Source organism: Mobula hypostoma, chromosome 11 (genome assembly GCF_963921235.1).
Source record: "Mobula hypostoma chromosome 11, sMobHyp1.1, whole genome shotgun sequence".
Classification (NCBI taxonomy): domain Eukaryota; kingdom Metazoa; phylum Chordata; class Chondrichthyes; order Myliobatiformes; family Myliobatidae; genus Mobula; species Mobula hypostoma.
This window is the reverse complement of record NC_086107.1, coordinates 54,556,242-54,573,862: the sequence shown is the minus strand read 5'-3', so window position 1 is coordinate 54,573,862 and position 17,621 is coordinate 54,556,242. Positions and strand designations below refer to the sequence as shown.

Below are 17,621 nucleotides of genomic sequence, written 5' to 3'. Positions count from 1 at the left end.
ACCAAATCTATCTATGAAGGTAAAATGGACAAAGACTTGGCTCAATAAAGAAATTGTTTTAAAAAAATTATGTACTGTAATAAACTTTTTATTACTCAAATATTTACTTATAAGAACATAGTATGATAATATGAAATGACATATTACTTAAATACAATATCTGAATGTTAAAAGCTTTCTACAATCAATATATCTTCTTTACATTTGCAATTGATGTGGCAGCTTGGAGACGGCCTCCCTCCAATCGAGGAGTTAGCGTGCGAAACATCATTGATGCTTGTGCTGTCAGTTTGTTCGGTGAGGGATCCTAATGGGATTTTAAAAATATTTTAGCATTCTGTTATATGCTCCTGTCTTTGCATTTTTCTTGTGAAACAAAAATATAGTTCATAAACTTGTTCCTTTAATATGAGGAAGGTCAGTGAGTGTGTAACATTGTCATCCTTTGGACCAGATGTTAAGACTTCGTGCAAGTGTTCAGATGCAGAAGCTGGAAGTAGCTTGGCTCCCAGGACTGAGAGGGAGATGGTAATCAGAAGTCAGCATTTGGAAGGTGGGTGGGGGGGGGGTCCACGGGGGAACAGCAAAAGATCAGAGGTTCTGCAGTGAGGCTTAGAAATCAGAAACTGATTTCTAGCTCAGAAATTGGATATGGGGAAAACACTTATTTTGGATGTAAGGAAGGAAACTGACATTAAATGACCAGTAATTTGAATCAAAAACTGGCAATCAGTGGGGAGTAAATTGACAATCAGATAGGGGTAAATCTGTATTTTGCAGCAAAAGAGACCAAGATTGAAAATGGAAAAGACCAAAAGTTTCTTTTAAAAGAGTACCAGTTGTGCTACTGCTTTCTGACCACAGGAATAGCAGATAACTTCACATTTAGTTTCCAAATGCACAGTAGCCTTCTAATTTTAATACTTTATTATATATGACATTTCTTCTGATACCATTTCTTGTATGCCCCAAAATCCACCATTGTGTCTCCATATAATAATGATTTTATACAAAAGATTGCAGATGCTTGCACCAAACCAAACCACTGGAAAACTCAGTGGGTCAGATCACAGCAATGGAGGCAAAGGAATAGTCAATGTTTTGGGTCAAGGACTGGTATTATAAATTATATGAATTAGTTACAGTTGTAGTTGCATATTTTATATTTTAATTTCTTCCAAGGTCATCCCCCTACACTCACCTCTGGAGCATCTGGACAGTAAATACACTTACATCAGGCTAATGTTTATTGACTACAGCTCTGCCTTCAATGCTATCATTCCACACAAACTCATCACAAAACTCCAGACCCCGGAGTCAACACCTCCCTCTGCCACTGGATCCTTGATTTTCAGACCAGCAGACTGCAATCAATAAGGATAGGCAGCAACACCTCCACCACAATTATTCAAAGTAAATTTATTATCAAAATACATATATGTTACCATATACTATCTTGAGATACATCTTCTTGCAAATATTTACAGACAAAATAAAGAAATACAATAGAATTTATGAAAACTATACACAATAATTGACAAACTACCAATCTGCAAAAGAAGTCAAAACATGAAAATAATGAAATAAGTAAATAATACAGAGCACATGAGTTGCAGAGTCCTTGATAGTGACTCTATATGTTGAGGAGTCAGTTCAGTGTTTAGGTTCAGGAGCCTATGGTTGTGTAATACCTGTTCTGAAACAGGGTAATACCTGCTTCTCTACCTTCTGCCCAATGGTAGTAGCGAGAAGAAAGCATGGCCCGGATGATGGAGGTCCTTGGTTATAGATGCTGTTTCGTGTGACACTGCTCTGGGTATTGTGCCATACAGTGGCAGCTTAACTGAAAAGCTAAGATGAATTTGCCAAAAACGTGGTGTCCAATTAATAGCAAAAAGTGAGGACACAATAAGGAAAAGGTTAAGCAAAGTGACACCTAAAGAATTATGTCAGGGAGTTGTGTATTCCATCCCTCTACCACCATGCCAAAACATTTATATTGGTGAGACTGAAAGGCACTGAAGACCAGGATAGCAGAACATAAGAGTGCCTTAAAAAACTTGAGAGCAGAATGAGGTGGGATCGCTGAACACTGCCGATCATGCTCATGTAGGCCAAGGTCCGATGAGGCCAATGTCCTTGGCAAGGAAGAGAATGCCTATGAGAGAAAGATTAGGGAATCACTAGAGGTGGAGCATGTGGGGAACCTATATGTAGGTTCTAAGGGTGTAGCGATATCTCCAATGTGAGACCATGCATTCCTAAAGAAGATTGGGCCTAAAAAAATTGACCAATCAGAACAAGGCCAATTCAACCTAACCAATCAGCAATAGGCAATTCAAATCCAGTAAATAAGGGTCGAGCATTAAGCCCCACCCATGCTGCTCACTCAAGAGCGTATATAAGGATGTGTCTCATGTGACAGGGTCCTGAATTACCCCTATGAACTGTGCTCGATTACCCCTATGAACTGTGCTTTTGAAAAGAGAGAGAGAGACTGCTCACAGTTTGTTTATACTTTCCCAAGGACATCGCCTGCTTGTACATTCTTATAGACAGAGAAGGGAGGAGCTGTTATTTGAGAGACAGTTGGTACTCAGTATGGGGAGATAAACAGAAGGTCAGATGATAGACCTGAGACACATGATTTTGGACACTGAATGAGCTTTGTTGTGCCCACAGAAAAAGTGTGTTTTGGAGGATCGATCAGGCAGATCGATCAGTGGCTCTCGCAGTGTGGAGAAGGTGTGACCAGTGGGGAGTTATTTGTGTGGCCAACCCTCTCCTGGGTTGATAGCACCACCACAGAAGAACGGTCCCCTTTGTTGTGGTCACAGTCGGTGACTTCTAAAGGATTTCAGAGGACAACAGGAAGATCGACGGCTTCAGCTCACCTGAAGACTCAAATCTCTCCCTCTCTCTCTCTCCATCACTACTCAACTCAATACCACTAACTGAACTGAACTTTACTCATTATCGTAAGACTATTTATCCCTAGACTTGAAGAAGCTTGGTTTTCATATATTTCCACACTTACTGATATACTTACTTATACATAATCATTGCTAATCTGTTTGATTTATCTGCATTTATATTACTGTATTGCATAGTTACTAATAAATATTATTAGTTAATAGCAATACCGGACTCCAAAGTGTTTTCTATTTCTGCTGGTTCTTTAACCCGTCCCAAGTCCCTATCAAAATTGGGGCCTGCATTGTGATATGAATAAATTGTGTGGGGGGCTTGTTTGAATTGATTGGGGAAAGTCCCTGTTGATTTGCTTGTGTGGAAATACAGCAGAAATAGATGTTAGTGTTGAGAAGTTTCTGTTGGAACCAACCCCTGAGGCGTTGGATGATGCTAAAAGGGATGTGCTGTTGGCAATTGCTCAAAAGTTAAGACTAAAGGTGACCACTAAAATGAGAAAAGCCCAGATGCAGATGGTAATAACCCAGCATTATATAACTAAGTGGAAGTTTGCTGAGGAGGTGTTACAGTTATTCGTTGAAGGTAAGGTACTTACTGAGGCTGAGGTTCAGTTGCAATTGAAATTGAAATTAAAACAGCTTGAGGCTGATGAAGCAGAAAAACAGAGGGTTCATGAGGCTAGAGAGGCAGACAAACAGAATAGAGGGAAGAGGCAGAAAAATAGAGACAGTTTGAGAGGGAGATGTGGCAGCTGAGAGGTTTAGTGTCGCACCCTGATGATTTTTATAGCTCAGAAGGGCTTGTTTTGTTTGACGAATTCAAAAGTTGTATCCCCTATGATGTAAAGGCATACCTAGATGAAGAGGATGCCGACGCCCTGCATGGGTCTGCTAAGAAAGCAGACGAAGTTCTTTTAACCCTTGAGGTTGAGTTTACTCCAGATGAGAGTTACCCAGAGAGTAGCTGGGAGGTTTGGGGTGACCTTGAATTTGAAATTGGGACAAGTGATGACAGTCCAGAAGAGGCAGCTGTCCCGATTGCCAGTGTTCAGGTTGTTGAAGTACCTGTGGATTCACAGGGTACTGAATCTTGTGTTGAAATTCAGTTAAGGTCTGAGGTGTCTGACTTGGTTGGAAAGGGATGCAGTTTTTTTTGTCAGATGGTTTTGGTTCAGTGAATGGGGGTTAACCTTGGTACCAGTGGAAATTGAGAATTCTCGGTCATTTGTATTAGACAGTGTTTTAAAAGTTAGTGATGGGTTGAAAATTGGTGAGGTAGGTGTTACTGAAAATAATGGGAGAAATGTTGTTCCTGAACTTTTGAATAAAGTACTGGGAAAGGTTGGATTGGTTGCGTGAGCTTTGACCCTGCTTGCAGGACAAAGGCCTGCTGAGGAAGTATGTTCCCTCTGTTGAATTTTGTTTGGACATTTGGAGGTAAACACCTTCAAGGTTTTGATGTTATTCATGATGATGTTGTCCAAGTTTGGGGTGTGGAGAGACAAAACTTGAAGTGTTGTTGTGACCAGGAGCGATCACTGGTGGAAGTTGCTGTGGAGACAAGTTGGAGTGAAGGTCGTAGCAATAGGATAAATGGATTGTTTGGCCTCTTCCACAATGTACACATAATAGTTATAAGTCTGGTGATGGTGCTAAGTTTAGTAAACAATGTTGGGAGGTTGACAACTCTCCAAGGTAAGGGTGAATTAACAATTCAATTAATGAGCAAAGATGTTGCTAATGAACCACACAGAAAGACTGATGTTTATCCCACATGCGCAATTACTCGAAGCATGTTTAGGAAGTCTGCTGAGGCCCAGAACAGCAAAACCAGAGGTTTAAACTATGATGATGTGTCACAGACTTCTCTACCTTTCATGTTACAACAGGATTTGGAGAGCAAGGTGTATAGGAAAGGTTTGTCCTTATCGAGGAAGGAATTTATAGAGGAACAGAATAAAGATTCTGAAATTGTGGCTTTAAAGGAGACAGCTCTCACAGAAGATGAGGTTCAGAGAGAGTCAGTAGGATAATCTGCATTTATTTTACTGTATTGCGTAGTTACTAATAAATACCATTAGTTAATAGCAATACTGGACTCCAAAGTGTTTTCCATTTCTGCTGGTTCCTTAACCAGTCACGGGGTACATGACACTAGGTAAAAATAACAATAATAAACCAATTCCAATTTCCTGCCAATAAGACCATAAAACATAGGAGCAGAATTAGGCCATCTGGCCCATTAAGTCTGCTCTGCCATTCAATTATGCCTGATCCTTTTTTTCTATCTCCTCCTCAACCCCAGTTCCTGGCCTTCTCCCTATAACCTTTGATGCCATGTCCAGTCAAGAACCTATCAATCTTTGCCTTAAATACGTCCAACAACCTGGCCTCTACATCTTCATGTGGCAACAAATTCCACAAATTCACCAACCTTTAGCTAAAGAATTTTCTCCGCATCTGTTTTGAAAGGGCAGCCCTATATCCTGAGGCTATATACCCTCTTGTCCTAAACTCTCCCTGCATGGGAAACATCCTTTAAAGATCTACTCTGTCTAGGCCTTCTAACATTTGAAAGGTTTCAATGAGATCCCCCCTCATCCTTCTGAATTCCAGCGAGTACGGACCCAGAGCTATCAAACATTCCCTGTATGATAACCCTTTCATTCCTGGAATCATCCTTATGAACCTCCTCTGGACCCTTTCCAATGTCAGCACATCTTTTCTAAGATGAGGGGCCCTAAACTGTTCACAATACTCAAGGTGAGGCCTCACCAGTGTCTTATAAAGCCTCAGCATCACATCCTTGCTCTTATATTCTAGACATTTTGAAACGAATACTAACATGGCATTTGCCTTCCACACCACCAAGTCAACCTGGAAATTAACCTTCAGGGTGTCCTGCACAAGGACTCCCAAGTCCCTCTGCATCGCAGATTCCTGGATTTGCTCCCCGTTTAGAAAATAGTCCGCACGTTTATTTCCTCTTCCAAAGTGCACGACCATGCATTTTTCAACATTGTATTTAATTTGCCACTTTCTTGCCCATTCTCCTAATCTGTCTAAGTTCTTCTGCATCCTACCTGTTTCCTCAACACTACCTACCCCTCCACCAATCTTCGTATCATCAAAGCCATCTTTTCCATCATCTAAATCATTAATATACAACATAAGAAGTGGTCCCAATAACCAGCACCTCTATGTCTAGCTTTAATTCCACAGTCATTTTTCAGTGAAATGTGTTCATTTCTGAGATTAATAGCTGTCAACTTGGAGGGTGGAGTGCACAAAAGGTTAAAAGTACTTCTAAGATTACATGTCAAGTAAAGGGAAGCAAAATTTAATTTGATATACAAAACTATACCATGTTGTAGAGCTCCATCTGGCTGCCACTAAAGGTATCTCCAAAATAGGTTCCTATTGATCATGAAAGAGAATTACAGAACAAAATTAAAATTACCTTCACCTTCTTGAAACTTCTTGCTTTCTTACTGATATACACAACTACAAGAATTTAACTGAAAACTTGCACTAAACTATTACTTCATATTTGTAATTTTTTGCATGATAATGCTATTTTTAAGTTCAAAGTCGCAATTAAATTTATCATCAAGGTACGTATATGCCACAATATACAACCCTTAGGGATTCATCTATAATAGAATAATAACCGTAATAGAATTAATGAAAGACCGCACCATCTTGGGTGTTCAACCAGTGAGCAAAAACAAACGGTGCAGATACTAAATCAGCTATCAATATAGAGGAGCCTAGGAGAGACAATGGCACCTAATGGCGACTCCTTTGCTTGCATCTTCGGAAACAGCCCTGTTTTTATCCTTAATATCTCTATTTTTCCCTTTCATGGTTCTTTTGAAGACCCTGATCTGGAGTTACACACTGACTACAGTTCTTTGCGGGAATGGAACCCACTCTCGGGGTTTCACGACTGACCATTATTCGGCGTGACAAGGGCGCGGCCTAACAGCTTCGCTAGTCTTCAGAAGTCCGAAATTTCGTGGCTCTGGAGACGGGAGGAATCAGAGGTTGGGGTCGGGCTGGAGATCGGTGTGTCGTGGGAGTTGTAAGATCTAAGGCTGTGTGCCCGGAGACCTGAGATCTTTGGGCACAGAGCTCAGAAAAAGCGACTCAATGGACTTTTAACATTGTAAACCAGTGAGTTGTTTGTTATGTCTCTCCTCTTGCTGTGAAAGGGAGACACGTCTTTCTTCCTTATTAGGGAGAAAGAGAGCCCGTGGTATGTCAAATACCGGGTGAATGAGTAGTCTTTGGAGTATTGCAAGTCTCTGTCTTTGCTGTTGCTTTACTGCATGCTTGAGTGCTCGGTGGTGGGTGCTGATGGTTTGTTTTGCTGGTGGGGGGATGGGGGAGCATCGCTTGCTGCCGCTTACACATGGGAGGGAGAGTAGCTGGGGGGACTTTGGGTTCTAACATTTAGCTGTTATTCATTCTGTGGGGGTATTCCTCTGTTTTTTTGTGGATGGTTATGAAGAAAAAGCATCTCAGGATGTACATTATATACATTTCTCTGACATTAAATGTACATTTGAAACCTTTGATAATAATACAAAGTCAAAGGTGGAGATGAATCAGTATTTAGGAGAGAGATTAAAATTCTGGCTGATGGTGCCATATCAACAACCTCTTACTCAATGTTTCCAAGATTGGACTCATAAGCCATTTGAGAGCCCCTAAGTAGATCAACAGAACGAAAACCATCATCCTTGACCTTGAGGGATAGCCACGATGATGACTCAATGTTAGCAAGGCCAAGGAGCTGATTATTAACTTCAGCAGGAGAAAACCAGGGGTCCATGAGCTAAAAATGCAAACACCAGGAAATCTGCAAATGCTGGAAATTCAAGCACCACACTCAAAAAATGCTGGTGAATGCAGCAGGCCAGGCAGCATCTATAGGAAGAGGTACAGTCGATGTTTCAGGCTGAGACCCTTCGTCAGGACTAACTTCATTATAGATGCTGCCTGGCCTGCTGCGTTCACCAGCATTTTTTGTGTGTGGTCCATGAGCTAATCCTCATTGGAGGATCAGAGGCGGAGAGGGTCAGCAACTTTAAGCTCCTTGGATTTCAGAGAACCTGTCCTGGGCCCAGCATACAAGTACAAATATAAAGAAAGCATAGCAGGGCCTCTACCTCCTCAGGAGTTTGTGTAGAATCAGCATGACATCTAAAACTTTGACAAACTTCTATAGAAGTGTCGTGGAGAGTATATTGACTGGCTGCATTACGGCCTGGTATGGGAACATCAATGCCCTTGAATGAAAAATCTGACAAAAAGTAGTGGGATACGGCCCAGTCTATCACGGGTGAAGCCCATCATTGAGCACATCTACATGAGCCTCAGGACTAACACCACCAGGTTCAGGAACAGTTATTACCCCTCAACCATCAGGCTCTTGAACCAGAGGGGATAACTTCACTCAACTTCACTTGCCCCAGTGGACTCACTTTCAAGGACTATTCATCTCATGTTCTCAAAATTTATTGTTTACGTATTATTATTTTATTTTTCCTTTTGTATTTGCCCAGTTCATTGTCTTCTGCACTCTGATTGAACACCCAAGTTGGGCGGTCTTTCACTGATTCTGTTATGATTATTATTCTGTAGATTTATTGAGTATGCCCACAAGAAAAGGAGGTTCAGGGTATATGGTGACATATATGAACTTTGATAATTAATTTAATTTGAATTTTAAACTTTAATAATGGAAAAGAGTTCGAGGGATGAAAACATTTTGATGGCTAAGTCTTCAGCTAGCAGTATCATAGTAACTGAATGAAGTTTGTCAAAGTTTGAGATGACATTTAATTTCATATCTCAAGGTAGAATAAGTCAAAGAAATCAATGGAACTTGAGTTAAATACCTCCAGGAAAATATGGTTTCTACATCAAAGACCTGAAGTAGAGATGGATAGATGCAAAGCCTACAGCATCATGGATATGTCAATTGACGAACTAGGCTTTGCAGTCTTGTTCTTCTGAGTGAAGATGAGCAGGAAACTAAAGTATTATGATAGCAATGAGCCAATATTATGGTTTATTCATTTTGCCAGCTTTCTAATGGACTTGGAATATATATGTTCATACAGTTTTGCTTACCAGATGTATGTGGCTGTATATGTTTCAAGCAAGGACCAGAGTTACATTCTTCCAAATGCTTCGCGTCTGCATTGACAACCAGTACTTTATTGATATTAGCTAATCCCAGCACCTAAGATATATGCACAAAGTAAACCCATGCTAATCAATGCCAAGGAAAGTTTCAGCAGTGTAAGTTCTAAAGTAAAACCACATCTCACAAATCAGGAAATCTAACCACACTGCACATTACCTCCGCAAAAATTTGAGTACATTTGTCAAATAAGAGTTTCCTTTCATAAAACCATGTAAACACTGTTTGATTATATTATGATTTCCCCAATGTTTTGCTACTATTTCCTTAATGATGGATCCAAATATTTTCTCAATGATAGGCATTAGACTAACTGGCTTACTTTCGTTTTCCCTTCTTTTTTGAATAGGGCATTAAATATACAGTTTTCTAACTTGACAGAAAATAGGGAATTTTGAAAGATCACAACCAAAGTATAAATATTTTTGTTGCCATTCCACTTAACACCTGCTGCCGTCTAGAGAACCTGTTAACTTTAGCCTCATTAGTTTTCATACCATCAAGCTGGAGGCTACCCAGATGGAATACAAGGTATTGCTCCTCCAACCTGAGAGTGGCCTCATCCTGGCAGTAGAGGAGGCATGGACTGACATGTTGGAATGGGAATGGGAAGTAGAATTGAAATGGGTGGCCACTGGGAAATCCCGCTTTTTGTGGCGGACAGAGCAAAGATGCTCGGTGAAGTGAGCACTAACTGTCCACTCTCTCTGTGCCTCTTTATCATCTTCTACACCTCTATCAAATCACCTCTCATTCTCCTTCTCTCCTAAGAGAAAAACCCTAGCTTGCACAACTAGCCTAATAAATCATGCTTTCCAATGTAAACAGCATCCTAGTAAATTTTCTCTGCACCCTCATTAAAGCTTCCTCACCTCTCCTATATTGAGGCAAACAGAACTGAACACAATACTCCAAGTGTGGTCTAACCAAAGTTTTATAGGGCTGCAACATTACCTCACAGCTCTTGAACTCAATGCCCCGATTAATGATGGCCAACATACCATACACCTTCTTAACCACCCCATCTCTTATGCTGCAACCTTGAGGGATCTATGGATGTGAACCCCAGGAGTTCTCTGTTCCTTCATGCTACTAAAAATCATGCCATTAACCCTGCGATCTGCCTTCATTCATCCTTCCAAAATGAATCACTTCACCTTTTTCAGGGTTGAACTCCATCTGCCACTTCTCAGAATAGCTCTGCATCCTATCAATGTTCCATTGTAACCTACGACAACCTTCTACACTATCCATCACCACAAACATTTGTGTCATCTGCAAAATTACTAATCCACCCTTCCATTTCCTCATACAAGCCATTTATAAAAATCAGAAAAAGCAGGGGTCCCAGAACAGAACCCTGTGGAACACCACTGGTCACCAATATCTAGGCAGAATACATTCCATCTGCCACCATCCTCTGTTTTCTAAGGGCAAGCTAATTTTGAATCCACACAGCCAAGTTTCTCCGGATCCCATGCCTCCTGATTTTCTGAATGAGCCTACCACTGGGAAACTTGTCAAATGCCTTACTAAAATCCATAAGCACCACATCCACTACTCTGTCTTCATCTGTCTTTATCACTTCCTCAAAGAACTCAATCAGACTCATCAGGCACAACCTGCACCTCACAAAGCCACATCAACTATCTCTAATCAGACTGTGCTTCTCCAAATCACTAATCCTGGATCTAAGAATGTTCTTCAAGTTTGCCAACCACCGAAGTAAGACTCACTAGTCTGTAATTCCCAGGATTTTCCCTATTATCTTGCTTAAACAAAGGAATAATATTTGCCACCCTCGAATCATCTGGTATTACTTCTGTGGCCAGTGAGGATGCAAGGACAATTGGCAAAGGCGCAACAATCTCTTCCCTCGCTTCCTATAGTAATTTGGGTTATATCCAGTCCAGCCCTGGGAACACATCTATCCTAATGTTCTTCAAAGGTTCCAGAACATCCTCTTTCTTAATGTTGACAAGTTCCATGGTCTCCGTCACCTTGACCATGGGTTATAAGGAAGTTTATGGCAAAAATTAATTATTCCTCACTTTTTTGGAGGGGTTGCTATAAGTGTGTTTCTAAAAGACAGCAGGTATCAAAATCTACCTTCAATAAATAACAGTTTTAATCTAGTAAATGTGGAATATGTGTTACTCAACATTACAGAGATACTAATTTCAAAACAGCTATGGATCACTTAAGATCTAAGAAACACCTATATTTCTGTAAAGCTACTGATTTCTACAAATACAGTACAATCCTTTACCTTCTGTAAAGCTTATCAGTATCTAAAAAAAACTTCATACCTGGTGAGTGGTTTTGGAAATAAAACAAGGAGCATCATATTGTTTCTGTGACTGCAAATCCTCAGCACTTCCATAAACAAGAAAGGTATCCTCTACTGTCCCATCATAAAGATCAAATTTGTTATTTTTTTCTATGTCCACTATATAAGAACGAACCAGGTAAGCACAGACACTGCTATATGTCCAATCCTAGAATAAAATTAGTAAGTGAATTCAGACTTCATAGCTTTTTAAAATTTTTATATTAAAGGCTACTCTCCCCTTTGAATCACAACCTGCTAGTGATCAAATACATCACATTCATGAATTTGCAAATGATCGGAAAACATTCTCCACCTCACAAATGTTCCTGACCTTTGAAGCTCAGAAGCCTCTTCACCCTCCACTACTGGGCACCTACTCACCCTACTCACCTTTTCCAGCTACCCCACAACTCCGTAATAAGTGAGATGCAGAAATGAAGACAAGATTGCAGCATGCAAATAATGACACTCAGTTCCAGCTTGTTTTCTGTTTGATTTGGTGAGCAGATAGAGAGAGACAGAAAAAGAGGGAGAGTTGCACTGAAAAAGATAGAAGAGTGAGTAGGGATAGAAGAAAAAGTGCGGAGAGGGACAGTAGAGAAAAATGAATAATTGAGCATGGGAAAGAAAAGAAATGATGTTGGAGAGAAAAAGAGAGGGGAGAGTGGGAAGGAACAAGAGATCTGTGGAGGGGAGAAAGTGAAGAAAGGAAGAGAGACAATGGGAGAGAATGAAAGAGAGGGGGAGCAATGAGCAAGTGGGGAGAAGTATGCGTCTGGGTGAACATGAGTGGGAAAGAGGTAAGAGGGTGTGCAAAAAGGTGGTTCACTTTATCCAAATGAGTGTCAGGCAGTAAGTAAAATTATATCCCATAGATTCTATGTGCCAAATATCAAACATTCATTATTATTTGGATTTCATGGACTGTACAAGTCATCAACATTGTTTCTATAAACCTTTCTTAAAAACATATAATGTCTAGCTCATTTCACTCCAACATCTTGTATTTACTAATTAATTACTTTCCCCATTACTTTTTATTCTTTGTCCGAATAGTTTTATTTGACTATTTCTTCAACAGATTTAAGAATTGACACCAGTGTTGTTGCTTCTAACACTGTTCTGCATGAAGGCAATTCTCTGCTTAGTGTAGGCTTGGGTGAATTTACCTTCATTTTCTCAAGGAGCATATCAATAGTTGCCTGTTAGGTGAACTTTCTCTATGATTTTAAGGACAAAAATCATAGTTACCTGATATGTAATATCCTCCATCATGATACCTACAGCAATACGAATACCCGATGCCAACCAGATTTTATATTCAAGAGAAGGAAATTCAGAGAAGACGTCAAAAGCCTCAAAGAGGTCATCAATGGAGATATAACAGGTCTAAAAAGAAATAAGAGTAGCAACATGTATAAAAAAGATGTTGGCATGAATAAAATTTACTAAAAACTAAATCTACAGATACTTTACATTAACTTTATATATGTAATATATATGTGATTTCTAAATTTCTTGTGGAAAGTTAAATCAAAATGAGAAGGAATGTCAAAGGTTCACTTAGTCACTAGATTACAATTTTATATATAGTAATCTATAAAAAGTTTGCTTCTACCTATTTATTTTACTCTATTTGAAAGCATGTCTAATAAGACCATGAAAATTTAAATTTATGCTGATCATTAGGTGCAGCAAAATGCCTTTTTTGCTTTTTGATATAAGTGTTTAATTTTTGTATAATATGTGTGTACTCACTCAACTTAGAACTTATACTAAAAATTCATTCATGATGGTATCATTACAAGTGAATGGACAAGACATTGAACAGGTGCGAAAGTTTGAATATCTTGGTAGTTGTCTGACAGGCGACGGGAGATGTGAAGTTGAGATCAGAAGGAGAATAGGTACGGCTAAGACCCAGTTCATGAAGCTAAAAGATCTGCTATGCAATCAGAAGGTAGACATCCAAAGTAGAATCCGCTTCCTCGAGTGTTACGTGTGGTCAGTGCTGAGGTATGGATCAGAAACATGGACCCTGAAGAAGGATAACACGAAACGAATTAATGCTTTTGAAATGTGGTGCCATCGACGAATGTTGAAGATCAGCTGGGTAAAGGAAGTTTCAAATGAGAGGGATCTGTCCGAAGTTGATAGACCACGGATACTGCTGGAGAAAATTATGAAATTAAAAGTTGCTTATTGTGGACACATTACGTGGAGAGATAACATCTTGTCAGACTTGCTATATGGAAAGGTGGAGGGAAAGAAAGGACGAGGAAGGCAAAGAACAACGTGGCTGGATAACATCAAGGATTGGACCAAGCTGGACAAGACTAAGGATGTTGTGGACAAGTGTTGGGACAGAGCGGCATGGAGAGAAATCGTCAGCCAACTGGAAATTCCAGATACAATCTAACGACGACGAGGAGAACTTAAATGACACTGAAAAGACAGAATTGCAATTATAATTTTCAGAGTTGCTTGCTAGATTAATGTGTTCTATTAAATTAAATTTTATTTAATTTTCTTTGATATGTTGAAAGAGTAACAATTATTTAAGGTAGACAGTAAGCCCCGAAATTGAAAAGCAATGCTCATGTTTTTTGCTTTATCTTTGATAATCACACGAGCCATCCTATACATCTTATAATACAGTAGTGCCGATTTCCAGAGAAGTACAACCCACCAGAAATAGATGGAACATCTCCAGGCACTATTCACTTTAGTGCATTTGATATCTTCCACCTTCAGTCACATGTTATGTGAAATCTATAATGTTCCTAGTTTAAAAAGGTGCAAAGTCTACACTTCGGAGACGTGGGTTTTGGAGACTACCAACCATTTTGTCATTGCCTGTATGTGACTCATGAGTTTTTAATGCTGCACATATTTATTTCATAATTACTGGAGCTCACAGTGCTTGTTACTTTCAAATTTACCCATGGCACAATATTATGATATCTGCCTGAATAATGCACTCATGCCTCATAGTAGAAGAACATCATTCATAACATGGGGCTCAAAATGATTGGGGGGGGGACACACACACAATGAAGACACTTGTCTACTCTCCTCCCATGTTGTTCATGACTTCCTTAGCAGCTTTTTATGGTTATTGTTACCCAGCAGAAGATTCCTTACTGATTTCCAAATAACTGCATAGGTCACATTCTAACAGTAAAATCAGGATGAGAACCATCCTAATGATTTTAGAAGATAACATTTTCCAGTTTTGTGATTGTTTTAGGGTGGAGGGCGAGGATTCCCTATTTGGTATTAGCACAAAGCACATAATCAGTTTTTTACACAAAGTGTGAAATACAATTTCTTGACAGGTGTGTTCAATGCTTATGTGAATATTAAATCTAAAGCCATCTAAATAGATCAGAATGATAATAAGGTCTGACTCTGACGTGCTTGTGACCTTACAATCATGCTATTTGCTTTAGATTCAGTATAGATCAAAAATAAGTATCCATGTGCACCATTAGGCAACCAACCCTGGATCACTGAGCAGTGTAGAAGAGCATAAGAAATGAAGGAATAGATGCACATCAGAATCAGAAACTGCAAATCGTGTTAGCCATTAGTGTAGCACATTGTACAAGGCAATGAGATACTCCACAGTGCTGCCATGGTATTCTTAAGCAATACATGCTAAGCAATGATCTATTCCTCAATTCTCGTTTTGGCTTTCATAATGATTGTTCAACTCTAGACATCATTACAGCTTTGTTACAAAACGCGGACAAAAGAGATGGGCATGTGTGACTAGCAAACATTCAAGAAGCCCAAGCACAATGAAGTATTTGTAACGTGCTGATCTAACAACAGTGACTAAGTCTGATGGCACTCAGGACAAATCATCCTGCTTCGATCTGCACTCTATTAAAATTCCACCTTGAATATGCACTTCCTCCACTAAAAATCTACTGCGGCTGCAATATGTGGCATCAATATTCTGTATATCCTAGTAACTTGCCTAGATCTTGATAGAAACATAGAAACATAGAAAATAGGTGCAGGAGTAGGCCATTCGGCCCTTCAAGCCTGCACCGCCATTCAGTATGATCATGGCTGATCATCCAACTCAGAACCCTGTACCAGCCTTCCCTCCATACCCCCTGATCCCTTTAGCCACAAGGGCCATATCTAACTTCCTCTTAAATATAGCCAATGAATTGGCCTCAACTATTTCCTGTGGCAGAGAATTCCACAGATTCACCACTCTCTGTGTGAAGAAGTTTTTCCTAATCTCGGTCCTAAAAGGCTTCCCCTTTATCCTCAAACTGTGACCCCTCGTTCTCGACTTCCCCAACATCGGGAACAATCTTCCTGCATCTAGCCTGTCCAATCCCTTTAGGATTTTATACGTTTCAATAAGATCCCCCCTCAACCTTCTAAATTCCAGAGAGTATAAGTCTAGTCGATACAATCTTTCATCATATGAAAGTCCTGCCATCCCAGGAATCAATCTGGTGAACCTTCTTTGTACTCCCTCTATGGCAAGGATGTCTTTCCTCAGATTAGGGGACCAAAACTGCACACAATACTCCAGGTGTGGTCTCATCAAGGCCTTGTACAACTGCAGTAGTACCTCCCTGCTCCTGTACTCGAGTCCTCTTGCTATGAATGCCAGCATACCGTTCGCCTTTTTACTGCCTGCTGTACCTGCATGTCCACTTTCAATGACTGGTGTATAATGACACCCAGGTCTCGTTGCACCTCCCCTTTTCCTAATAGGCCACCATTCAGATAATAATCTGTTTTCCTGTTTTTGCCACCAAAGTGGATAACCTCACATTTATCCACATTAAATTGCATCTGCCATGAACTTGCCCACTCACCTAACCTATCCAAGTCACCCTGCATCCTCCTCACAGCTAACACTGCCACCCAGCTTCGTGTCATCCGCAAACTTGGAGATGCTGCATTTAATTGCCTCATCTAAGTCATTAATATATATTGTAAACAACTGGGGTCCCAGTACTGAGCCTTGTGGTATCCCACTCGTCACTGCCTGCCATTCTGAAAAGGTCCCGTTTATTCCCACTCTTTGCTTCCTCTTAATGCCTCTTAAACTATGATCTCTATTTCCTATACGGATAAAGAGGATTAGGTTCACGGGAATAACACCATCTTCCAAGACACATTCAACCATGACTAAGAATGGGAATACATTTCCTCCCGGGAGGGGGGAGAAGATGGCGGTGCGACGGCAGCACGCACTTCCACTTCGGTGGTGATGTCTGTTATCTGTCAAGTAGAGTGCTGTGCACAATTCTGATTTGATGGAGACAGACGTGAGAGCACGGAGGAACATCTGGAAAACTTCTGAAATGCCTGCTTCGCTGCCGCTGCTACTGTGTGGTAACCGGAATCTCCAGAGCTGAAGGCTCCGAAATCCTTGGCCTTGCATGTTTCAGTGGCCAGGGAGAGGTTGAAGGTGCTCGGCAGAGGATGGCGCTCGGGAGGCTGTATCGGAGAGGCTGGTTGGAAGCTTGAAGTTTTCAGACGGATGGACTCAGTGTCGACTGTGGTCGGCTGCTTCCAAGCTACTAGCAATTTGACGGTGCCTGGAGGTTTATGGCAGGGATTTTCTCCATTTTGCCGCCTGCTACCGGGGACTTGGGAGTCGATTGACTCGGGACTTTGAGACTTTTTTTATTGTGCCCATGGTTTGTTCTTCATCAAATTATGGTATTGCTTTGCAGTACTGTAACTATATGTTATAATTATGTGGTTCTGTCAGTGTTAGTCTTTGATCTGTCCTGTTTTCTGTGATATCACTCCGGAGAAACATTGTATCATTTCTTAATGCATGTATGCATTTCTAAATGACAATAAAAGAGGACTGAGTGTTCTCATAATCTAAAACATTTCCTTTTTTTGATAGTTCAATATATAGGAACTCCCTTCACAGCAGTCTTAAGTACCTCTAAAAAACAAACTATAAGATTCACAGAGACTCACTGTCATCTTCGCAAGGACATGAACAAATTACAGAAAATGTCTTAATTTTCTCTCTAGTTCAGTCTTTTGAATTTCAGTGACATGGTATTCAACAAACATTGGTGCTAAAACCTAACCATAGGCCCACTCGTCAGAAATCTTGAGAAAATTCCAAGGATAGGGTGTAGGT

At 40.3% G+C, this 17,621-nt stretch overlaps 1 protein-coding gene across 2 annotated transcripts in view; it reads right to left on the bottom strand.

The window, feature by feature from the left end:
* Positions 1-139: 139 nt before the first annotated feature.
* The window catches only part of LOC134354289 (sodium/hydrogen exchanger 11-like), a 110,450-nt gene continuing 92,968 nt past the window's right edge, over positions 140-17,621 (bottom strand). For both annotated transcript variants that reach the window (XM_063063215.1, XM_063063214.1), the window contains exons 6-10: positions 12,728-12,865; positions 11,454-11,642; positions 9,072-9,183; positions 6,295-6,347; positions 140-307 (exon numbers count right to left, since the gene is read on the bottom strand). In XM_063063215.1, the coding sequence (XP_062919285.1) occupies positions 185-307; positions 6,295-6,347; positions 9,072-9,183; positions 11,454-11,642; positions 12,728-12,865 (615 nt within the window). In that variant the 3' untranslated portion in view covers positions 140-184. The remainder of the gene's footprint in view (positions 308-6,294; positions 6,348-9,071; positions 9,184-11,453; positions 11,643-12,727; positions 12,866-17,621) is intronic.